Consider the following 26,025-nt stretch of genomic DNA (forward strand, 5'->3'; position numbering starts at 1 on the left):
GACTGGCTAATCCTAGCTCACTCTCGAGACCAGGTTTGCGAACACAGGGACCTAGTGCTTCAGCACCTAGTTCGTCTGGGCCTTCGGGTCAACTGGGAGAAGAGCAAACTCTGCCCCGTGCAGAGGATCTCTTTTCTCGGTATGGAGATCGACTCGGTCGCCATGTGCGCGCAGCTTACGAGCGAGCGCGCGCGCGCAGTCACTGCTGACTTGTCTTCGTCAGTTCGAGGGCAAGAGTGCGGTTCCACTGAAATTATTTCAGAGGCTCCTGGGGCATATGGCATCCGCAGCCGCAGTAACGCCGCTGGGATTGCTTCATATGAGACCGCTTCAGCTTTGGCTTCGCGATCGAGTCCCGAGGTGGGCATGGCAACACGGCACGCTCCGAGTCCCAGTGACTCCAGCCTGCCGTCAGACCTTCACCCCGTGGGCGAACCTCAATTTTCTACGGGCCGGAGTGCCCTTAGAACGAGTTTCCCGGCATGTTGTTGTATCAACAGATGCCTCCAACACGGGCTGGGGCGCCATGTGCAATGGTCATGCTGCCGCGGGCTCCTGGACAGGACCCCAGCGCCTTTGGCATGTCAATTGCCTCGAGTTGCTGGCTGTACGTCTCGCCCTGCACCGCTTCCATGCGCTGCTCAGGGGCCAGCACGTACTAGTCCGATCAGACAATACCGCAACAGTAGCGTACATCAACCACCAGGGTGGTCTACGCTCCCGCCGTATGTCGCAACTCGCTCGCCACCTCCTCATATGGAGTCAGAAGCATCTGAGGTCGCTTCGAGCCATTTTTATCCCGGGACACCTGAACCAGGCGGCCGACGAGCTGTCTCGAGTTCGGCCTCTCGCTGGAGAATGGCGACTCCATCCCCAGACGGTCCAGCTGATTTGGGATCAGTTCGGCGACGCACAGGTAGACCTGTTTGCCTCCCACGACTCGTCCCATTGCGACCTGTTTTATTCCCTGACCGAGGGCACGCTCGGCACGGATGCACTGGCGCACAGCTGGCCTCGGGGCCTACGCAAGTATGCGTTTCCCCCAGTGAGCCTTCTTGCGCAGACCTTGCGCAAGATCAGGGAGGACGAGGAGCAGGTCATTTTGGTTGCCCCGTATTGGCCCAACCGGACCTGGTTCTCCGAACTAGTACTCCTCGCGACAGCACCTCCCTGGCCAATTCCTCTGAGGAAGGACCTCCTTTCTCAGGGACGGGGCACCTTATGGCACCCTGGTCCCGATCTTTGGAACCTCCACGTGTGGCTCCTGGACGGGACGAGGCAGGTTTGAGTACCCTACCACCTGCGGTGGTGGCTACCATCACTTCCGCTAGAGCATCGTCCACGAGACATGCCTATGCGTTGAAGTGGAACCTCTTCGTCAACTGGTGTTCTAAACATCAAGAACCCACGAAATGCCCGATCAGTGTCGTGCTTTCCTTCCTGCAAGAAGGGTTGGAGCGAAGGCTGTCTCCCTCCACCCTGAAAGTGTATGTTGCCGCCATTGCCGCACATCACGAAGCAGTTGATGGTAAGTCTCTGGGAAAGCACGACCTGATCGTCAGGTTCCTGAGGGGAGCGAGGAGACTAAATCCTCCTCGTCCTCCCCTCGTACCCTCTTGGGACCTCTCAGTGGTTCTAACTGCCCTGCAGAGTGCTCCATTTGAGCCTTTACAGTCAGTGGAGCTTAAGTTCCTGTCAATGAAGACAGCGCTCCTGGTTGCATTGGCCTCCATCAAGAGGGTAGGGGACCTGCAGGCATTTTCGGTTGACGAAGCGTGCCTGGAATTCGGGCCGGCTAACTCTCACGTGATCCTGAGACCCCGGCTTGGATACGTGCCCAAGGTTCCTACCAGGTAGTGAACCTGCAAGCGCTGCCCTTGGAGGAGGCAGACCCAGCCTTGGCACTGCTCTGTCCAGTACGCGCACTCCGTGCTTATGTAGACAGAACGCGGTGTTTCAGGACCTCAGACCAGCTCTTTGTCTGTCATGGTGGGAAGCTGAAGGGAAAGGCTCTCTCAAAGCAATGGTTATCTCACTGGATAGTGGATACCATTGCTTTGGCATACCAGCAGCAAGGTCGTCCGTGCCCCCTTGGTGTGAAAGCCCACTCCACACGTAGTGTGGCTTCCTCTTGGGCTCTAGCGCATGGCACCTCGCTAACAGACATTTGTAGAGCTGCAGGCTGGGCGACACCCAACACATTCGCGAGATTCTATAATCTCCGAGTAGAGCCAGTTTCTTCTCATGTACTCGCTTCAACCAGCCGGTGCTAGATTCTGCTCAGGTGTCTTCGCTTGCTCGCCATTCCTCTCCACGGACGGGATACGTGCAATATTTCTCTCAGGTGAGTCTGATAAGCTCTGAGTTTCCTCCAGCACTGGTGACGTCAACGCCTGAGTTATGCCAATCTGCCATAACGCAGCTTTTGCGCTTGACTAGGTGCCTCCATGTGCATGGTTCCCCCTCTGGGCGACCCCCACATGTGTATTCCACTGTAAGTCTCCTTGTGAGCGTGTGTCTTTCCCTTGGCAAGCCACCTTGCCACCCCTGGGGTTTAAAATTCCACCTGCGGCTGGACACCTCAGTGATACCCCATATGCATCCCTCTGGGTCATATGTGTCTCTCAAGTCCCCCCCCCTTAATGGTTGGGCATAATTGCATATTTCTCCTGAGATATGCTTCCCAGTGTACCTTGGTATTCCTGTGTTAAGTAGGACTCCTTCGTTCGTGCTAGTCTCACAACAGGGAGCTCAGACTTACGCAGGGCACTGGATGACAGCCGAGGTGGCGTGATTAGACTGGAACCCCAATCGTCGTCATCCGACGTAACTCGGAGTGACCACGAAAGGGAACGTCTCGGTTACGGATGTAACCCTCGTTCCCTGAGTGGGAACGGAGACGTTACGTCTTCCTGCCACTTCCGCTGTATCGCTGAAAAACGCCTGAGTTCAGTCTCGGCTCCTCAGCGAAGACATATCTGCATGTTGCCAGCGTACTTCCTTTATACCCCCTGCGGTGGGCGGAGATACGCTATGCAAATTCCGCAGACCCATGGCATTTCATTGCCATTGGCTCGTTTTATATACTCGAAGGTGAGAGGCTTTCTAAGCGAAACCCCAATCGTCGTCATCCGACGTAACGTCTCCGTTCCCACTCAGGGAACGAGGGTTACATCCGTAACCGAGACGTTTTGTGCCTCATTTACATATTTGTTGGTCATGGGTTCAGAGAAATAAAAATGTAGTTTTTGTATCACTAACCGTTTATATATATATATATATATATATATATATATATATATATATATATATATATATATATATATATATATATATATACACACTGTGTATATGTTAATAAATATGTACTGTTATAGTGAATTACATTTATTTATTTTTTTTTTCTATTGTATATGTACATGAGAAGGGAACAACTGAACATTGTCGAAACATACATTTGTGTACAATTGAAATCTTTCATTACACTAAAAATAAATATATTTTCTTTAAAGAAATCCACTGAACCAGTATGGGTCATCTTGAACCCCCTAATGCATTTGTGCAGGTTTTATGGTCATGCACTCTGGGGTTAAGATAAAAAATCTTTTTTCAAGCAATTTGACTAATAATGTAACAAGATTTTTACACTTTCTAAAGGTTTTGTGAATGATTCTCATCTCTGCTAAACTCACAGTTACAATTACAGAGGTTGCGTCCGAAATTTAATACTCTCTTGAGTAGGTACTTATTTTGAATAAGTATTTACTTCATGACTGCTAAAAAGTATGTTCTAAATAGTATGAATGTGTAGTAAAAATGTAATCTGGATGTACTACATCCGTCATGTTTTCATTATCATGTCACTTCCATTCATAAATCCTCTCCCGTTGTCACAGTTCTGTTCTGTTTGAGTGTTTTTGTCACTGGTCACATGTCTTCCTTTGTTCTGTTTTCCCGCCACTCCTTGGTTTCCATGGTTACCCTCATTAGTTCATTTGTATCACCTGGTTCCTCGTTAGTCTTGTCAGCTGTGTCTTGTTTCCCTGATCTGTTCTCCCCTGTATTTAAGCCCTGAGTGTTTCAGTCTTCACTTGTCAGTCAATGTTTATGTTAGGTTTGTTTAATGTTAGGTTTATCCTTGTTCTGAGCGCACGCTCCCTTTTTGTTTGTATTTGTTTATATTTAGAATTAAAATCTTGGAATTCATCATCTTCGTGTTCGTCTCCTACTTCATCCACCCAGAAGCCTGACAGATTGACCGACCATAAAGGAAAAGATGGAGATATGGAGGCAGGCCTTTGTGGGAACCCGCCAAGCTGTGTTCCGGGGTATCCGTGGAGGTCACAGGGGAGGATATGGGCGATATACCCGCACAATCGAACCTATCTCCAGGGATGACTTCTCTGATCTCCCTCCTCTCATCAGCCCAACCAAGCCTGCACTTCACGCCAGTCCAGCCGAGCCTGCACTTCACGCCAGTCCAGCCGAGCCTGCACTTCACGCCAGATCTGCCGAAGCCAAGGCAGTATGCGTCATGCCCGCCGCCCCTGAGACTGTGAGCGTTATGCCCGCTGTGCCTGTGACAGACAGCGTCATGCCCGCAGAGCTTTTGTTTTCTTTTATTCCGTCGACCTTGAAGCTCCCTTCGCCGCTGGTTCCGTCCAGCTCAAAGCCTTCACCGCTGGTCCCGTCCAGCACAGAGCCTTCTTCACAGCTGGTTCCGTCCAGCAGAGACCCTTCACCGCTGGTTCCGTCCAGTTCAGAGCCCTCTTCGCCGCTGGTCCTGCCCAGCTCAGAGCCCTCTTCGCCGCTGGTCCTGCCCAGCTCAGAGCCCTCTTCGCCGCTGGTTTCGCCCAGCTCAGAGCCCTCTTCGCCGCTGGTTCCGCCCAGCTCAGAGCCTTCTTCGCCGCTGGTCCTGCCCAGCTCAGAGCCTTCTTCGCCGCTGGTCCTGCCCAGCTCAGAGCCTTCTTCGCCGCTGGTCCTGCCCAGCTCAGAGCCTTCTTCGCCGCTGGTCCTGTCCAGCTCAGAGCCTTCTTCGCCGCTGGTCCTGTCCAGCTCAGAGCCTTCTTCGTCGCTGGATCTGCCCAGCACCGAGCCCTCGTCGCTGGATCTGCCCAGCACCGAGCCCTCGTCGCTGGATCTGCCCAGCACCGAGCCCTCGTCGCTGGATCTGCCCAGCACCGAGCCCTCGTCGCTGGATCTGCCCAGCACCGAGCCCTCGTCGCTGGATCTGCCCAGCACCGAGCCCTCGTCGCTGGATCTGCCCAGCACCGAGCCCTCGTCGCTGGATCTGCCCAGCACCGAGCCCTCGTCGCTGGATCTGCCCAGCACCGAGCCCTCGTCGCTGGATCTGCCCAGCACCGAGCCCTCGTCGCTGGATCTGCCCAGCACCGAGCCCTCGTCGCTGGATCTGCCCAGCACCGAGCCCTCGTCGCTGGATCTGCCCAGCACCGAGCCCTCGTCGCTGGATCTGCCCAGCACCGAGCCCTCATCGCTGCCCTGCACCGAGCCCTCTCTGGTACCCGGGACTTTTCCCAAGTATTTTTTGGGGGGGGGCCATAGGGCTCCGTCCTGGCCACTCGAGGGGCCATGGCCACCTGAGGGGTCCTCACCACCATGGCCACCTGAAGGGTCTTCACCACCATGGCCACCTGAAGGGTCTTCTCCGCCGTGGCCACCTGAAGGGTCTTCACCACCATGGCCACCCGAAGGGTCTTCTCCGCCATGCCACCCGAAGGGTCTTCTCCGCCGTGGCCACCCGAAGGGTCTTCTCCGCCGTGGCCACCCGAAGGGTCTTCACCGCCGTGGCCACCCGAAGGGTCGTCTCCGCCATGGCCACCTGAGGGGTCGTCTCCGCCATGGCCACCCGAAGGGTCCGCACCGCCATGGCCGCCCGAGGGGTTGTCTCCGCCATGGCCGCCCGAAGGGTCCGCACCGCCATGGCCACCCAAGGGGTCTTCTCCGCCATGGCCGCCTGAAAGGCTGTCTTCGCCCTGGTCACCTGAACTGCCAGCTCCGCCCTGGAGGCTCCCTGTCCTGCCAAGCCACGCCCTTGTCAGCCTCCAGGGCGCCCACCCTCCCACCCTAGTTGTTGGTCTGTCTACGGCGCGAGGACGCGCCTACCGGGAGGGGGGAATTATGTCACAGTTCTGTTCTGTTTGAGTGTTTTTGTCACTGGTCACATGTCTTCCTTTGTTCTGTTTTCCCGCCACTCCTTGGTTTCCATGGTTACCCTCATTAGTTCATTTGTATCACCTGGTTCCTCGTTAGTCTTGTCAGCTGTGTCTTGTTTCCCTGATCTGTTCTCCCCTGTATTTAAGCCCTGAGTGTTTCAGTCTTCACTTGTCGGTCAATGTTTATGTTAGGTTTGTTTAATGTTAGGTTTATCCTTGTTCTGAGCGCACGCTCCCTTTTTGTTTGTATTTGTTTATATTTAGAATTAAAATCTTGGAATTCATCATCTTCGTGTTCGTCTCCTACTTCATCCACCCAGAAGCCTGACACCCGTGGCTTCATGCCCTTATGGAACGAAAATATATTTTCCATATATGAATGAACAATATATTAAATAGTTTAACCGTATATTTAAAAATATACAGAATAATTTATTTTGTGTTAATATATTATAATATATTGAATTATACATAAGGAATTGCCGCTTTTCATATATTGAAAAATATGTGAAACAATATATTTACTAAAATATCATAATATATGTAATTTTATATTCAGTAATACACTTCATAATATATAGAGGTGTATGTGATCAGATGGTACTGCAAGTGTAATATATTGCATATATGCAAAATAAACACACATATACTGTATAGAGAAATATATAATGTAATATATTATATTTATTTACATTATAAATGTTTCATGTTTTCAAGCTAGTTACCATAAGTACCTGCTAAAGTACTTAAAGTAATGTACTCTTCAGTTGATTTCATCTAAGGCTTTGGCTGGAAGTCAGTTGTAGTTCTCGTCTCTTTTTCTGTTCTCTTCTTTCCTTCAGTGATTCTGCTTGTTAACAGGCTTATTAAGGCTGAAATGACTCCATATTTAATATACACAGATTTTGTGGCTCAGATACGGTCCAGTTCTGGTTTATTTCTTTGCTCTTGGCTGACACGTGGCATTGCTATGGCCTGCTTGTGGCCCACATCTGGCAAACAGGAGTGAGCCACCCAAGGGCCACCAGATCATCTTTCCACGTCTGCCAGATGTGGGCCGGATCTGGGACATCACAATGTTGCTATGTGGGTCCTCAGCCAGTTTGCGGTTTCTTGTCTAGCACAAATTCCTGCCAAGTGCTATGTACATTTGTTTAACCTAATTGTAAAGTTTGAAATTTATTCCACCATCACATGCCAAACAAGATGAGCAAAATGCAAACTTACCCTCCGCGGGACACCACCAGCTTCACTTTCACCTTATAAGAAACAATGATGCCAAGAATTTCCTTATTGGCTCCCTCTCTTAACCTTTTAAGACAACAATGCCATGGAAAGGTGAATTAATAAGCGTGACAAGAAACATAATCCGCTTTCAAATGGAAGAATGAGAGATTATTAGCCTGGGAAAACCCAGACAACTTCCGGCAAATTCAGATTTGCTCGAGAAGTAGTCTGGCAAAGAACTCATTCAAGCCCATTTCCATGGCCTAGAAATCGCGGCACCAATCAGAAACGTTGAGCTGGGCTTTACATAATGACGATCGCTCTGATTGGTTTTAGGTCTATCCAATTGCGCCCAGAGGCGACGTCCATTCAACTTTTAAATGCATTATTATATTCAAATTGCAAACACATGAGGACAGTCTCCATGAAAGACCCACTGGCAGATGAACGTGCTACTACATTTCTCTCCGAAACGGTAGGAAATTAAATTAGATTTAATAGAGGATTTTAACTGTGACACGATGATTGACAGGTCAGTTTAAGGGACAGGATGCACGCGACAGATCCGTCCGATAAAGAAGACGAAGTAGTATGTCCCAAAGCTTGCCTACTTTTTTGCTACACATTCAAAAGTAACACTTCACAAAAAGAGTACATACTTTTATGGCGTAGTGTAACTTAGGTGAATTGGGACACAGCATATGGCTTTACACGATGACGATCGCTCTGATTGATTTAGGTCTATCCAACTGCGCCCAGAGGCATTTGAGCGACGTCCGTTGGTGACGCCCCTTTGGAAATGATTTGTCTATGGAGCTTTGCCAGACCATAACTCAGTTACTACTGAGAATGGTCTGGTTTTAACCAGGCTAAGAGATTATACTTACAATGTACTCGATGCTAAATTTGTGTCTTCATGTTTGAGTTTGCCATCCAGAGCCAAGCCGCGTTTCTCTCGGTTATTCGCCAGGAACGGGGTAAGAGTATATACTTTGCAAAATGTGGCACTGGGAGCCACAAAATCACTAGAACACGACACAAAGCAGAGAGCAATGAGACAGGTGTCAAGTTGTGTTCTCATACGGATTTAGCTTCTGGTTTAGTTTGCAGTGTACGTACTCTGATTCCTCTGTCGCCACTGGACACTTGTACTGGGCAGTGTTGAAGAGGCAAATATCAGCATATTGACGCACTACAACATTTTATAATAGAAATAAGTGTTATTGCCAAGAGTTTCTTAACTACATTCTAATGTAAATACAAAGTCCATCTATATAAATAACTAAATGACCTGAAATCTTCATTTTTTTTACTGTCTTGTTTGTGTTGTTTGTGACATGGACGTTGACACTGATTGGTTCACCATGATAGTAAATCTGAAAGACATTATGCGCAAACAGCATCATGCAAACAACAAAAATGAATTGTTAATAGCAGATTAAGCCAAAAATAAATTGTGTTTCTGAAAAAAACAGTGTATAGTCTGATAAGGAATTAAGTTATTATCTACACTCATTTACATTAAGTTTATTACTTTGTCTATGCTAAAACTGTGTGATCCAAATGGATGGAAATTTTATAAACAATTCAAGTATATAAATCTTAAATTTAGGCCTAAATATTTCTGTTTCTGTTCTATTAATCTCTTTTAGATACTCAATTTTTTTTTACAAAATGTAACAATGAGCAGGCATAGCATTTAATAATATGTCAAAAGTCTGTAATGACATGCAGAGACCCCAAGTCTGAAACATTAATAAATGTAATGAATTTTCATATGCCAGATATTTCTGTTAATGCAGTACTGATTGTAGCAGTACACATTCATGCCAAATGTCTTTTTGGATTTGTTTTATAGTTATCTTTTGGTTAAAACGTTTTATTTATTTCTAAGTTTAGCATAGGGTCATATTAAAATAATTTAAAGACAAAATAAAAAACTTAATTTATATTTATATTATTATTATTAGATACTACTACTACTACACACTTGCAGTCAAAATGTTTTTAAAAGAAGTCTCTTCTCACCAAGGTTGCATTAATTTGATTAAAAATACAACAACAACAAAAAAACAATAATATTATGAAATATGATTACAATTTAAAACAGCCGTTTACTATTTGAAAATATGGTAAAGTGTCATTTATTCCTGTGATCAAAGCTGAATTTTCAGCATCATTACTCCAGTCTTCAGTGTCACATGATCCTTCAGGAATTATTCTAATATGATGATTTGATGCTCAAGAAACATTTCTCATTATTATCAATGTTGAAAACAGTTATTTACATTTTTATTTCAGGATTCTTTGATGAATAGAAAGTTCAAAAGAACAGCATTTATCTGAAATAGAAAGCTTTTGTAACATTAAACACAATCAGTAAGAATTTTTATTTTATTTTTTGGGGAAAAGAAATAAAAGAAATCAATACTTTTATTCATCCAGGATTAATTAAATTGATCAAAAGTTACAGTAAAGACATTTATAAAGTTACAAAAGATTCTGTTTCAAGTAAATGCTGTTCTTTTGAACTTTCTATTCATCAAAGAATCCTGAAAAAAACATTGATAATAATAATGCATGTTTTTTGAGCATCAAATCCGCATATTATAATGATTTCTGAAGGATCATGATTCATGTGACACTGAAGACAGGAGTAATGATGCCGAAAATACAGTTTTGCTCACAGGAATAAATTACATTTTAAAATATATTCAAATAGTTCAAAACAGTTATTTTAAATTCTCATAATATTATATTATAATATAGTGTACATAACATTGCGCCCACAGCATTTCAGTTGTAATGCCCTTTTTCCATCACTAGATGTAGATGTAGATCAGTAGAGCAGAATCCTACTGATGTTGCCTTTCCTCAATCGTCAGATATTTAATCTTATTGAGAGCAGCTGAATAACTACACAAACCCACCTCTTTGTCAAGTGAGGCCTCCAGGTGTAATGGTTTGTCTGACATGAGAAACTGCCTTGTGGTTTCAGCCATTGGCTGCGGGCCCGGCTTCTCTGGAGCATACTGCACTTTTCTGATGACAAGACGCACTGAATTCCTGTGGAAGGGCCAGTAATAGGAGAAGCATATCATAATTTGTGACATTTATTGACTTCAACAAAAATCAATGTAATAAATCTCTGCGATTTTCTGGTCTTTATATATTTTTTTCAGACATTTTTCCGGATCATTTAGACCATAATCGCACATTTTTCCTCAACAAATCGCCTTTTTTAAGTGTCATTTATATTCATGGCACAAATGGTGTGAGACTATTTATGAGTGTGAGCAAGAGTAATACTCTTACGGAACAAAAATATATGGCAATATACTGCAAAATATAATGCAATATAATACATTATACATTTCTATGTATGGGAAACTAGTACTTTGACCACGTGGCCATATATTGATACATATACAATATGGAGAATTGAAGAAAAAAATAGCATTACATGTAACATTCATAAAGTTGTGTCCTATATTGTGTACATATATTGCACATACTGTACATGTTCCCACATAAATGTGAATGTATTGTACGCACATATATATATAAACAAACAGATTTACAACAGATTTCTAGTTCCCAGCATGCTTTGCTTCTGACTGTTAAAGGAGAGTAAAAGTTAAAATTAAGTGTCATTTCATGTGTTTTGCTCAATACTGATATAGGGGGAGATCTGTTAGTATTTAATGTTGTATTATTTTGGAATTTAAAAGGTTTTCTGGTATGTCTGAGGGTTTTTGGGGTTCCTGTTGTGCAGAATAGTAGAGCCTGAGGTTCGGTTGACGATTGGCCGATTAGCATTAAGATTATGTGTTACATTATTTAAAAAGCACAGCTGTGCACTCCTCAACACAGTGATAGTCGCCTTGCTAAATACTTTAGTACATGCAGGTGTGCTTGTGCCATTGTTAACTAGCTTGAAATTATGAAACATTTATAATGTAAATAAATAACTATAAAAATTAAGTATACTTAATAAAGTATAAAAGTATACTTATACTTATAATTAAGTAATTAACTATAAAAACTATAAATAATATATAAAAATATATTACATTATATATTTCTCTATATATGTGTGTTTACACTGCATGAGTAAATATATCTGATCACATATACATCTATATATTATGAAGTGTATTACTGAATATAAAATTGCACACATTATGATATATTAGTAAATATATTGTCACATATTTTTTTTTTGAAACCCGGTAATTCCTTATACTATTTAATATATTGTAATATATAAACACAATGGGCCCTATTTTAACGATCTGAAACGCAAGTATCAAACGTGAAACTCAAGTAACTTTGTGGGCGGATCTCTAAAATGGGTTGGTCTTAAGTAGCTACTCATAGGTGTGGTTTGGGTGTAACGTGAAGTAAACCAATCAGAGCATCATCTCACATTTCCTTTAAGAGCAGGTGCGTTTGTTCCATGGCGGATTGCTATTATAACAGCGGATTTGCCAGGCTCACGCCAGGAGCGGTTCACAGCCGAGGAGGCCGACGTTCTCGTCAGGGCCGTAAAACACAGAAAAGTGACATTGTATGGGGATGGAGAAACCCACCCAACTAAGCTTAAACGATTAAACAGGCGTATAATAATTTGGGTAAATGTGTAAACTAGATTTATGCCTATTTTTTCACATCTTCATGGACACAACAATGATTTCCCTCATGTGGAATATTTTTCCTTGTAATTATGTATGGTTTGCAAAAATGGGATCTGCTGCGTCTGTGTGTAGATGAGAGAAGCAAAGTGTATGCGCGTTGTGCACGCGCTACATTATGGCCAAGTATGCGCCCTTAAAATAGCATCTGAATAATGCGCCACTGACTTTAGACTAGGTTTTTCCTGGTCTGTGGCGGAATTGGTTTCTGAAACTGCAAAATAGCACCAGGGAACGTTTGCGCCGGAACACGCCTCCTCTTTGCGCTGAACCGCCCCCGCGAGCGCAAGTTCATTCCCTAATTTACCGACGTGCGTCTGTGGAGGGAAAAGTCCGCTGTGCGTCGGGTGCAAAATAGGAATGATACATGCGTCGGTGTACAAAGTCAATTGCGCTGGGTGCAAGATAGGGCCCCATATATTATTCTGTATATTTTCAAATATACCATTAAATAATTTAATATATTGCACATATATATATAGGTACATATATTTTCTTTGCGTAAGGGTAGTGACTGCTTTACAAGACTAATAATAAATTAACTAATAATGTTTTATTAATCCCTGTTAGTCAGACTACTCCTCTGAACTTGAAAATGAAATTAGCAATCATAATAAGACACTTTCTCAAATGTATTCAATCATTTTGTCTTGTTTGCCTCATATGTTTTCCAAAAACACATACCAACAATGTTGCAAAAATGCACAAAAGAAGAGTAATATTTTATGTTTTGCTCTGTGTCTGTTACTCCGTTGGGTGCCATTGTGAAAGGTTGTACCTTTTGTGGATTTTTTCTTCAACATTTTCTGCACAGAAAGCTTTGACTTCAAAGTCAACCCCGCAGGCCTTTGCAGACAAGAAAAAAGAACATGTTACTCTGGAGAGTGGAGAATTCTGCATAGCCCTTTTTACTTATATCTATCAAAACCAACATCATAAAACATTAGTTGAGGGAAAATGTACCTTTCCTGTATCTTCTGGCCCCGGTTGTAACGTGACAGAACAGGGTAAGTTCGGAGTAATCTGTGAATAAAGGTTTGACATTCAGTGTCCATTGAAATGGTGATGAACGGACCTACTTTAATCAACAGCGAATCCAATAATCTCTGCACAGCATAACATAGTTGCCATTATATTAAGAAAATCAGACAGAAGTTTCACCTCGAAGGTGAAGGGGTAAGCATGTTCTCCGAGTTTCTTTATCAATCGCTCTTGTAGACGTGTCAAGCCCTTTTTTTCTTCAGGCACAGGAGGAAATGCCTGGATGTTGGCCACAAAGAGGTCTTTGCGAAACGTCAAGCCAAGAACGTCCAAGTCCTCCCGTCCATAGCGGAAAGCACACGTCAGTGTCACAAAAACTGTGGGAGAATAAAAAAAAAACATGCTTAATAACGTACTCGGTTACCTAACGTAACCTCTGTTCTCTCTAGAGAGGGAACGAGTATTGCGTAAGAAGCTTACGCTACGGGTAAAGTCATCTTTTCTCGAGATATGAAGCCAAAAAATTATCCTTAATTTAATATCTTGTCAACGCAGTGCGGCAGCAAGCAGACCTAGAGCAAGCGAAGTCGCGTGCTCATTGGCTGCTCTGCGGCAACTGCAGCAGCCTATCGCTGAAACCTTAGCGTGACGTCACGCCCAATGAGCGCGCTGGGCGCGCTCACGCGTCACAGCCCATGTGAGGAGGCGTGGCTTTAGCTTATAAAAGAAGGTTCAGAGGCTGCTATTCTCTGGTTTTTGTCGCTGAAGCGAGTGAGCTCGTGGCGCGAGCACGGCGGTTTACACAATACTCGTTCCCTCTCTAGAGAGAACAGAGGTTACGTTAGGTAACCGAGTACGTTCTCTTACGAGAGGTTCTCTCGTATTGCGTAAGAAGCTTACGCTACGGGAACTTCCCTTGTCAACGCCGTGCGCGCCCCGCATCCACTGAATGAGTCCCAGGGAGAAACCCGGGGAACACTATAACAGGGAACCGGGCGGCCAAGAATGGCTAGCGCAGTACATAAGCACACACATAAGGGCTCAGAGCGGCGTGGCCGGTCTGACTAACAACCCCAGAATTGAGCTCAACCAGGAGAGCTAAATCACACAGCAGTAGTCTGCACACAGAGTGGGCTGGCTACGCGGGACTTAGACAGATAAGAGTTTAGCCTGCAGGGCAGGAACTTCCAGATTGTAAAATCTCACAAATGTAGAGGGGGAGGCCCAGCCTGCCGCTGTACAAATGTCATGAATGGAAATTCCACTAGACCAAGCCCATGAAGAGGCCATGCCTCTGGTGGAGTGGGCTCTGATACCCAGCGGGCACTGCAGATTTTTAGACGCATAAGCGGCTGCAATCGCGTCCACTATCCACCTGGACAGGCTGTGTTTCGAGGCGGCGAGACCTTTGGTGCGCCCACCAAACGAAACGAAAAGCTGCTCCGAGCGTCTGACAGCGGCGGAGCGTGTAGTATAATTCCTAAGCGCTCTGACAGGGCAAAGGAGTTTACCATCGATCTCGCTGCCGGATGACGGCAAAGCGGAGAGAGAAATGACCTGCGCTCTGAACGGTGTGCCCAGACTTTTGGGGACATAACCGTGTCTCGGTTTGAGGATGACTTTAGAGTCATTAGGTCCAAACTCGAGGCATGCAGCGTTAACTGACAGCGCGTGAAGGTCACCCACGCGTTTAACTGACGACAGTGCTATCAGAAAAACGGTTTTTAGCGTGAGATATTTCATATCCACTGTTTCCATGGGTTCAAAGGGATGCGCTTTCATGGCCTCTAAGACCAGGGACAGATCCCAAATAGGAACCGACGGGGGTCGCGGCGGGTTCAATCTCCTCGCTCCCCTGAGGAAGCGGATGATGAACTCGTTCCTCCCTAATGCGCGGCCCAGTGCCGAGTCGGCAAAAGCTGAGATGGCCGCAACATAAACTTTGAGCGTGGAGGGGGACCTGCCCGCGTCCAACAGCTCTTGGAGGAAGCCCAGCACCTGCGATACCCCACATGTTAGTGGATCCAGCCCTTTGGCGGTGCACCATTTACTAAACACAGACCATTTTGAAGCATAGAGCCGCCTCGTAGAGGGGGCTCTAGACTGTGTGATCGTGTTCGCAACCCCTGTTGGCAAGTCAACGGGTAACCGTTGATGACCCACGCATGCAGAGACCAGCGCTCTGGATGGGGGTGCAAAATCGAGCCGTGGGCTTGAGAGAGAAGGTCTCTCCTCACCGGTAACGGCCAGGGGGCTGTGTCCGCCAGCCGTATTAGATCCGGGAACCATGTTTGATTCTCCCAATACGGGGCTATGAGGAGCACCGTGTGGCGCGCTTCCCTGAATCTCTCGATAACCTGCGGCAGCAGGGAGACCGGGGGAAAAGCGTAAAGCGGGCCGCTGGGCCAGTTCTGGGCCAGCGCGTCCTCGTTCTTTGAAAAGAACTTTGGGCATTGCGCGTTGTCTTGTGACGCAAAGAGGTCGACTTTCGCTCTGCCGAAACGGCGCCACAGTAACTGGACTGTTTGGGGATGCAAGGACCACTCTCCCGGGGGAACATTGTCCCTGGACAGTCTGTCTGGACCATCGTTCAGGCGACCCGGCACGTGCGCGGCTCTCAGTGAGCGCAGTGAGTGCTGAGCCCACACTAGGAGGCGTTCCGCCAGGGTGCAGAGCATTTTGGATCTGAGACCGCCCTGGCGGTTCACATAGGCTACCACTGACATGTTGTCTGTGCGGACCAGTACATGGTGGCCTTGCAGGTATGGGAGGAAGTGCTTGAGCGCATTCTCGACCGCCAGCATCTCTAGACAGTTTATATGAAGGCGACACTCCTGGTCTGACCAGCGGCCATAGACCGGTCTGCCCTCGAAAAGCGCTCCCCAACCTCCGTTGGACGCGTCTGTCGAGATAACTTTCCGGCGTGAGACAACTCCCATCGTCACCCCAGTGCGATACCATTCGGCTGCCAGCCAGGGTCGAAGGGCTGAGACACAGCCCTGACTCACTCTGACTCGTAAGCTGCCGGCCGTCCAGGCTCGGTGAGGCACTCGCGCTCTTAGCCAGCGTTGAAGCGGGCGCATGCGCAGTAAGCCCAGCTGAAGCACTGCAGCCGCTGAGGCCATGTGCCCCAAAACTCGCTGGAATGTTCTCAGCGGAGTCTGGTTGCCCGTCTGGAAAGATGCGGCTAGGTGTCGAATGCGGCGCGCGCGCTGCTCTGACAGTCTGGCCGTCATAGCCACCGAATCCAGTTCTATTCCGAGGAACGAGATAAACTGGCGGGGCAGTAATGAGCTCTTGGCCCAATTGACCGAGAGACCCAAATTTTCCAGATGGCCGAGAAGCGCTGTCCTGTGAGACAAAAGCTCTGACTCTGAATGCGCTAGAATTAGCCAGTCGTCCAGATAGTTCAGTACCCGTATCCCCTGAGTTCTCAGGGGAACGAGAGCCGCGTCCATGCACTTCGTGAATGTACGGGGTGCCAAAGATAGACCGAACGGCAGGACGGTGTACTGATATACCCGGCCGTCGAAGGCGAATCTCAAGAATGGCCTGTGACGGGGAATTATCTGGATCTGGAAGTATGCATCCTTCAGATCGAGAGAGATAAACCAGTCTCCCTGGCGAATTTGCGCGAGGATTTGTCTGGTTGTAATCATTTTGAACGGCCGTCTCATGAGGGCTCTGTTCAAGTGTCTCAGATCTAAAATGGGTCTCAGCGTCCCGTCCTTCTTGGGTACGAGGAAATAACGGCTGTAGAAGCCCGACTCGCTCAGAGAAGGATGCACTTGTTCTATAGCCCCCTTGTGCAACAGCTTTGCTATTTCTGCCCGAAGCAGATGAGCCACTTCTGTGTTCACACTCGTCTCGGTTCGCGCTAGAAAGCGAGGCGGACGGCGAGCGAATTGAAGCGAATAGCCGTGCTTTATGGTATTCAGCACCCATTCTGACACGCCCTGGATAGCTTGCCATGCGCTGGCACATCTCGCTAGGGGTCGAATGGTCTCTGGGTTCAGATCGCCGCGCTGTGCGGGATGGGGAACCTGTATCAGAGAAGATAGGGGGACGCGCGCATTGCGCGCGTCGCCGGTGCTCGAATACGGGGGCTCGCAGACAGCGGGGACTGGCTGTGCAGCATTCAATGGCTCGATCACTGTGGACGGGGCACATTTTGAAGCTGGGAGCCCGTGGCGCGAGAGCGGCATGGGGGTAAACGTGTCTGATTGTAAGTGCGCGCGCTCGTGAGCGGGCGCGGGGCTTACATACACAACACGGCCAGTGCTGGGGAGCTTTAGAAGATCTGCATCCCGGGATAACTGAGTGACAGAGCGTGCAGCGTGTAGGTGTGGGCACAGATTCGTGGGCACATTTTCTACACTTAGCACTCGAGCGGCGCTTGCCCGCTTTATGAGAGTGCGCTCTGTGAGCGTTACCGGGGAAACTGTGTTTGTGTGTAGTGGTGAGCACGTGGGTGTGGGCACATTTTCTACACTCATGACACCTTCGGCGTGAGCCGGAAAACCCGAAACCAAACTCTTTATGAGATATCTCTGGGTCGCCGTAAAAACGGCGTTTGTGTGCAGGCGAGCGAGTTGTGTTACTGGCTCGTTGGCTGCGATGTGAACCACTGCAGTAGCCTTTTTTAAGGGGACTGACAGGGCTGGGCGCTTTGATGGCAGTCCGGCCGCAGCGGGACTCAGCCATCTTTTCCTCCCTGCGGCTGCTAGGAGGACTTCGCGGGCTCAGGTTTCAGCGCTATCCTAGGCCGGGGTCCCCGGGGGGGAGGCGGTCTGCGACGGCTGACTGAGCGCTGTCTAGGGCGGCCGCCCTGGCGTCGCGAAGATGGAGGCTGAGCAGAGCGCTGTGTCGAGCTGCGTGCAGGAGGCTGATCCTGAGAGCGGCCTGCAGCGGAGCTCGAGCGGCGGGGCAGAAAGAGGTTCATAGCCTGTGAGGCTTTCTGCACCTCTGAGAAGCGATCCACAATCCCACTGACCGCTGGGCCGAACAGGCCGGTGGGGGAAAGCGGGGCGTTGAGGAAAACTGCGCGCTCCCTTTCGCTCATATCCGCCAGCGTCAACCAAAGGTGCCTTTCGGTGACGGTGAGCGAAGCCATGGACCTTCCGATGGCTTGTGCCGCTGACTTGGTGGCGCGAAGCGAGAGGTCCGTCGCGCTGCGCAGGTCAGTCAGAGTGTCCTGATCCGGGCCTCTCTCGTCCAGATCACGGAGGAGATCGGCTTGGAGGATCTGGAGCACAGCCATGGAGTGCAGGGCGGAAGCGGCCTGGCCGGCGGCAGCGAAAGCGCGGCCGACGAGGGCTGAGGTGGTCCTGCAGGCTTTTGACGGCAGGGCAGACTTTGAGCGCCATCTAGCGGATGGCGGGCAAAGGTGCGTTGCCACGGCTTCTTCGACCGGAGGGATCTGTGTATATCCCTTCTCGGCGGCCCCGTCCACTTGGGAGAGGGTCGCGGAGGCCGGTGAGCGGAGTCTCGCGGAGAATGGGGCGTTCCACGATTTAGCGAGCTCAGAGTGGAGCTCAGGCAGGAAGGGTGCTGACCTAGAGGCGGGCGCTTGGCGGCGGCTAGGCAGAAAACACCCGTCGAGCCTGTTAGGCGCGGGGGCCTTGGGTGGGGACCAGTCCAGTCCCATCTGGTCGACCGCTTTGGTGAGGAGGCGGAGGAGTTCCGCGTCGACACTGGCGCGGGACTTGCTAGACTCCTGTGTCGAGGAGGCGGAGCGGTGAGACCCCGACCATGCCTCGCTGTCCGAAGCCATGAGAGAACAGCTGTCTGATAAAGCGGCGTCGTCCGCTTCATCCCCTAGGGCGACGGCAGTGCGGGCGAAGGCCGGCCGCTGCGCGTCGGGAAGGGGAGAGGGAGATAGCGAGGCTCGAGGGAGGGGCTCCGGCGAGCACTCAGCAGCTGCCGCGGGTTCCGGTGGCCTCTGAGAGCGGCGCTTCTTCTTGCGCGGTCCGGTGGAGGCAGACGGTGAGACAGCGAGAGCGTCGAACGAGGCGAGTCGAGCCCGCAGGGTCGACATCGGCAGTTCTTCGCATAATTCACAGCCGCCCGCGGAGAGAGCGAGGGCTGCGTGGTCACGACCCAGGCAGAGAACGCAGATCACATGGCGGTCTCTTTCGCTGAGCGGAGCTTTGCAGGAAATGCAGTTAGGCATGATGCAATGTAAAAGGATATAATCGCCGGATAGCGAAGCAGGCAGGGATAGCTGAAGGCGGCGAAGACGACCGGCTTCCTCAGGTAATCCTCGGCTTGCAAGGCGCTTGTTTCAACGGCGGCTTCCTCAGAGTCCAGCGATGCGTAGTGCGTCGCTGAAGAGACAAAAATCAGAGAATAGCAGCCTCTGAACCTTCTTTTATAAGCTAAAGCCACGCCTCCTCACATGGGCTGTGACGCGTGAGCGCGCCCAGCGCGCTCATTGGGCGTGACGTCACGCTAAGGTTTCAGCGATAGGCTGCTGCAGTTGCCGCAGAGCAGCCAATGAGCACGCGACTTCGCTTGCTCTAGGTCTGCTTGCTGCCGCACTGCGTTGACAAGATATTAAATTAAGGATAATTTTTTGGCTTCATATCTCGAGAAAAGATGACTTTACCCGTAGCGTAAGCTTCTTACGCAATACGAGAGAACCTCTCGTAAGAGAACTGTATAGTTAATGGATTTACAGTCAACTTTGTTCTCCCGGTTCCTGATAAAAGAAAACCAGCAACAAATGGAACAATTATTGACATACACTAAGTGTTCAGAGCTATAAAATTAATGTGGATTGCACATCTCAGATTTTAGTCTTGGGAAAAAAATTTTATGAGTGATGTCTGAGTTTATATTGAGATCTCTGATTTATGATGATTCCAGACTTCCATGGCTTCCATCTTTAAAATATGAGAACGGTTAATAACACTGAAACCTCTTCTGAATGTGTGATTAACAGGGTCTTCTTCTTAGGAGAAACATCTGTGCATCAGGGAAGTTCTGCAAATTATCTGTTCTTCATTTAATAAGCGCCCCCATTATGCTATTTTATAAGGATCCTAACTTTTTTGGAGGTGTCCTACAATAGGTTTTCATCCATCCATGGTCAAAAAACACTTCTCATAATCTACATTGAAGCATCACCTCTTATCTCACAGTGTCTGAAACAGTTAGATAAAGGATTCAGCCTCTCTAAATTACTCCTTTCTGATTGGTCAGATGGCCCATCCTCAGCACATGGTACACAGTGATACGAATGGTAGTGATTGTGTCGCTTTTACCATATTAATTCAAGCCAGATTCCTCATCCTTTGGAAGTGTAGGTAAAGTGGATTTGCTTTGACAGTGCAGAGAACATAGTCTTTTCGACATGTCGACAACACAGATCAGACTCTTCCAGACTCAGCTACAACTACAGTGTTTGAGGGTCAAAGTAGACAATGTTTCCAGGCAGCCATTGAAAAACATAGGCTGGCATTATGCAGATTTGTTACAAACCCACATACGTTTGAGCAGTAAGTAAGGCTGGAATTACTGACGACTCATTTCAGTCAGTTCAGAACCGATTCTTTTTAAATTCCATTTATCCTGCACTTTGATCTTTAAAACTTTGCAGACCTTTTCACTCACAAACAGCTTTTAACACACTACATGATAGATAATATCCGGGGGGGGGGGGGGGGGGGGAGCATAATAGAGGCACTTTAATCTTGTTTAGGAGGAACAATTGTGATATAAACCCATTGCTTTTTTATGAGACCACATGAACATAACATATTGCTATACCATGGCTTTTAAAAAAATGGGGGGGGGGGGGGCTCCTCACCTTTTCTTTCTTTCAAGTACTCTGGATCAATTAAAACCACACCATCTGCAATAGGAAAAAGATATTTTATGGGTAAAATGTCAGCTTCATACCAGCTTAGGTAAGAAATTATTGTTATTTATTACTTTAATTTTTAATTCAATTCATCAACTCTATTTAAAAAAATTAAATGTTAAAATTGTGTTTTCTTTGATGAATAATTTTGCATATAATGTACAATAATGCATGATTATAGGGTCACACTTGATATTAGGTGTCTTTACTATGTACTTAAAGTATATTGTGTACTTAATGTGCTCATGTCTTTTACTGCTATTGAGGTCAGATACAGGTTTGTAAGTGATTACAAATTAAGTACACACTTATTTATGACTTATTAATTACAATGTAATTACAAAGTAACATGTTTACTAACGTAAAGTTAAACTGAAATTTAAGATTTTGATTTTTATTGCCTACCGACAGGATCCACAAGGTCCACATGGTCAACGAAATCCCTCTTACCAAGGTACACAGTTAGCTGAAAAGGCAATCATAAAATTACAATCAGCATAATTCAAACGCAGAACAATTTGAACTGAGCTAAAATGGCCATTTGCGCTGTTGCGTATGTACAGTTCTATATTTATATTTCATTAACCTTATCAAAATGAATGCTTTTAAATCTCTTTAGTTATGAGCACTAATTTGTTCTTTAGGTGCATTTTGATCAAGACCAATTTGTACCATTCAAAAATATATGTTTACATAATAGTTGTGTTGTGCCGATCCTTGGAAAAGCCTTTCCCAGCTTTGCAGAAGGCTGGGTACTGAGTCACATACCCCCTCTTTCATATTCGCCCCACGCCCGCTTCCTGCTCAAGGACTGTTGTGGCGCACCACAGGTCTCCCTGCTAATGATACATATAGACTCGAGGCTAGGCTATATGCTAACCGCACAGCCATTGCGAGCTGGGACCCATCAGTCTGGCTAACCATCACAAACATCAAATCAAATTTTGGAACAAGAGATACTTTGTTGCTCAATATTTGTGGTTGTTCAGACATAACCATTTCATAACAGGCTATGCTGAAGACACTGACAGAAAACCTTTGAAATATCAGATTCTAAACAACTGAAACACTAAAATGATCAGTAGACATGAAGGAGGGAAAAAATGAACGTAATATTACCTTTCCATTCGGACTTGCCTTCTTGAACACCCTGTGGAAATACAAGAGTGACACATAAGATATAGCATGCATACAATGTCCCTACCCCTTGACAGATATCACTGAAATAGGTGTCCTGAGAAATCACATTTGTCTCTGTGACATCCTTAGGTTCTGTAAACCATAAAATACTTGGAAAGTGTTAACCATTAGCATTCCCATTCCCCACAATGACAGTTGCTTGGCTGGTGCAAGACCCCTAAATCATTCCTTCTGGATGCTCTTTACTTTGTGTTTTTAGATTTGCTTAAATATCATATATATATATCTATATATACATATATATACATATATATACTGTATATAAAACAAAACAAAAGAGAAACTGAGGATGTTATATACACAGAGAACTAACGAACAAATAAGGAACAGGTGTGTGATGATCAATAATTCAATGAATATCCATGGTGACAAGCGTAAAGGGAATAGAAACACAGGCCATAAACAAATTAAGAGTCCTTGAAAAACTAAACAGAAAACACCACAGATTGTGACAAGATCCAACTTTATATGCATACATTATGTAGCAAATCTCAACTGCTTGACTGTTTATACCGTTGCACAAATGTAAACCAATTTATTGAACAAGTCTATATATAAAATTGTAAATGTACGTATATCAAACTTTATTCACATAGGCCTACATGCAGTATACTTATGTATGGCGATACACTATATCAAATCTCAACTGCTTGATTTTTTATATCATCACAAAATGTAAACTATATTATCACCGAGTGATAAATGTAAAGCGATATGTATGTGAAAGATGTGTAAAAGTGGTAAACAAAAAACAAAAAAATACAAAAATTTCTAATGCCATTAAGTAGTCAAACAGCTATAAAAAAGGCCACCTTAGCTGCAATATTTGCAAAGAAACCCTTAGCAGTTTATACTCAAGGCACAGGATAGAAATACTGTTTATTTTCCAAGACATATTTTTTTCTTTGTGGAAAGATTGACTGCCTCAGTGGCTCTGAAATAATGCCAAATCTGTTAGATCCTCACCCACAGTTCAGCCATTACTTTCACAGATAGCACCCTACAGCAAACAACAATAAATGAAGTTGTAAATCAGCCTGTGCTGATGTGATGGCCTACATTTTTAAAGGAACGCTGAGGCATTTTATCTGTTGGTATATGGCCTCAACGAAATGAGCTGTTTTCTTTCTGGATAAAGATTTAGGGTGCCACCCTACAGAAGAAACACATTTTTTCACATTTGTGAAATGGATAAAGACTGACTAACCCAAAGTCAAATGTACAGAGACACTGGCTATGTTCAGCATATAATACTACAGTGGCATAAAACATTTTAAACAATAGTATGCTGCATTGTTACCTGATCTCAATTTAGTGAGAGGTGTAAATAAAGCCTAGAAAATAAAATAGTTAATTTGCATCTTTAATCTAATTTTGTTTCAACATAATTATTATTAGTCTTTAGTTGTCAAGAGTATGTTGTTTTGTTGAGTTTCTCCTAGTTTCCTAGTAGTTTACCTAGGTTACTCATTAATTAATCATTCTGTTCCGATCCAATCTGACTTCTGACCTGAGATGTCTGAATCATAATCATTCACTGTTCATTCGTTGGCCAGAGGAGAACTGGCCCCCCGACTGAGCCTGGGTTCTCCCAAGGTTTTTTCTCCATTCCCCCGATGGAGTTTTGGTTCCTTGCCACCGTCGCCTTTGGCTTTTGGCTTGCTTAGTTTGGGACACTTAATATTCAGCAATAATACTGATCTGCCTGCATTGACACCATTATATGAGAACTGAACTGAGCTGGACGATGACATAACGGTTTTCTCCAGAGCTGCTGTATAGATAAATGAACAAAATTAATAACTTTTTTACAACAAAAATGAACCATCACTGAACTTACTTAAGCTGGACAATTACATAATTTTCTTCTAGAGCTGCTGTATAGCCAAAACAATCTTTTTTGCATTATTTCCCTGTCATCACTGTAAAGCTGCTTTGAAACAATCCCTAGTGTAAAAAGTGCTATATAAATAAAGGTGACTTGACTTGACTTCAGCTGTGGTCTTAATTAGTTCCCTAACAAACGTCATTAGTTCTCATTAGTGTCAAGCATGCATGTTTAAGCTTCCATTCACCATATTTGATGTGCTCTATTTGCATTGATTAATGTTTATATGTGAATAACAGCCTACTTTATTTTTATTAATCATATAAAGCAACCGTGTGTCTTCAAAAGACTTGGATTAACTTCAAAATGTAATTTAAGTGCCTCAAAGCTCTTTCTCCTATAGTAGGGTTACTGGTGGAGCATTGACAATCTTTACGGTTCTTGCAGGAATTTATGGGATCCTTTAAGAACTTTGTATTCAGTTCAGATGTTCTGGAGTCACCTTTTCATTACCATGAGACCTCGAAGTGCTTTGGGGGAAATTAGGGGAACTCGAATTCAATAAAAGGGTTATTGTAAGATCTTTTAACATTTAAGTGGTTCCTGGAAGATCTCTTATGTTAAAGCCAGCATCTGGAGGAACCCAATGGTTCTGTGAGACCAGAATAAGATCATTATTATCCTATTATTATTAGGCTATAGGCCTAACACATAGGCTTACATTTATTTAGTATAGGCCTATTTTATTGATTAATTTAAACCTTTATATCGTGTACAACTGTGTCTTCAAATTGCTGATATAACTAATTTAGCTGATTCCTGCTGTCTCATTGGCATTAGTTATGAATAACACAAGTGGTTAATATACTTAGTTTGGCCTGTTTTTGTTTATTTACTACAGGTGTCCTCATTCTCTCAAATACCATTTTAAAGCCCTTTACTGGCCAATAAATATTATGTTGTGAATGGATATAATCAGCTTTGTTCTTTTGTTTCCCCAGAACAAACATTTCTAAAATAATCTGAAAATTTCAGAGGCATCATTGAATTACAGTAATTTACCTGCACCACATGCAAGTACTTTATTACTATGAACTTTTCTGTTTGAAACTGTATGGTTTGACTGTGTACTTGTGTTTTTTAATCAGTTATTCTCTGAAAATCTTCCCTCATGCTCTCAAATCTCATTCATGTTACTCAGAAAAGTAATATTACAGGTTTGGCGCCAAGCGAGCTACTCTGCTCTGATTGGCCAGACACCTCAGTCTGTTGTGATTGGTTTACCGCGTACAGCGCGTGCGTTGAAAACAAAAACACCCATTGCCATAACAATGTCAGCTGTCCTGAGGCTTCCTACACCGTAAACTAAAGACAGTAACGAACAATGATGTCGATTTTACCATATCAATGCGAGCGCGAGTCCGATGATGAAACACTGGAAGAACTAGTTATTCAACCCGAACCTCCATCGCAAGGACAACTCGAGCAGGACGTTTCTCAGTGATACACTACTCAGTTTGAGGTACATTATGAGATGTTGCAACTGTAATTCCTCACCATCAGCATTAACAAGTGCATGTCTATCAACAAACCGATTCTTTTATTTGTACTAATTTATTTACAGAGTATTTTTGTAATATATTGCGGTGAACATGTGGAAACTGTATCAATAACAATGCATGTATGCAATGTATACATTAGCCGAGCTCTAGCGTGAATGTATCAGAATTACTGATGTATCATAAATGTTGGTAAAACAAATCTTGCTCCATGCTTAATCTTTCCTCAAACTAGTGAGAACGACAGACAATCTGCATTAATAGACACAGTTATAGGTAATAGTGGCCCACAGCTGAATAGCAGAAGTATTTCAGTAAGACAGTGATAACGTGAGTTAGCCAGTTAGCAGGAGACCTACACAATATAAAACTCAAAACTAAGTATTTTGAACACCATCTTTCAAGAGCAAGCGGTTTGCGAATCGTGCATTGAACTCCAAGATTTCAGAAGAAGTCGTCAGTAAAATAAAGGGAACACAGCGAAAGTTTAGGATTATAC

General features: G+C 45.5%; 1 protein-coding gene across 2 annotated transcripts in view; it reads right to left on the reverse strand.

Moving 5' to 3' along the window:
• Positions 1-26,025, reverse strand: part of arrb1 (arrestin, beta 1) — a 73,224-nt gene that overhangs the window by 8,420 nt on the left and 38,779 nt on the right. For both annotated transcript variants that reach the window (XM_079885902.1, XM_079885901.1), the window contains exons 3-13: positions 22,059-22,089; positions 21,345-21,405; positions 20,886-20,930; positions 13,256-13,452; positions 13,058-13,117; positions 12,873-12,940; positions 10,331-10,466; positions 8,692-8,776; positions 8,520-8,592; positions 8,288-8,425; positions 7,401-7,484 (exon numbers count right to left, since the gene is read on the reverse strand). In XM_079885902.1, coding sequence (XP_079742028.1) covers positions 7,401-7,484; positions 8,288-8,425; positions 8,520-8,592; positions 8,692-8,776; positions 10,331-10,466; positions 12,873-12,940; positions 13,058-13,117; positions 13,256-13,452; positions 20,886-20,930; positions 21,345-21,405; positions 22,059-22,089 — 978 coding nt within the window. The remainder of the gene's footprint in view (positions 1-7,400; positions 7,485-8,287; positions 8,426-8,519; positions 8,593-8,691; positions 8,777-10,330; positions 10,467-12,872; positions 12,941-13,057; positions 13,118-13,255; positions 13,453-20,885; positions 20,931-21,344; positions 21,406-22,058; positions 22,090-26,025) is intronic.

The sequence above is a fragment of the Squalius cephalus genome (assembly GCF_949319135.1).
Source record: "Squalius cephalus genome assembly, chromosome: 11".
Classification (NCBI taxonomy): Eukaryota; Metazoa; Chordata; class Actinopteri; order Cypriniformes; family Leuciscidae; genus Squalius; species Squalius cephalus.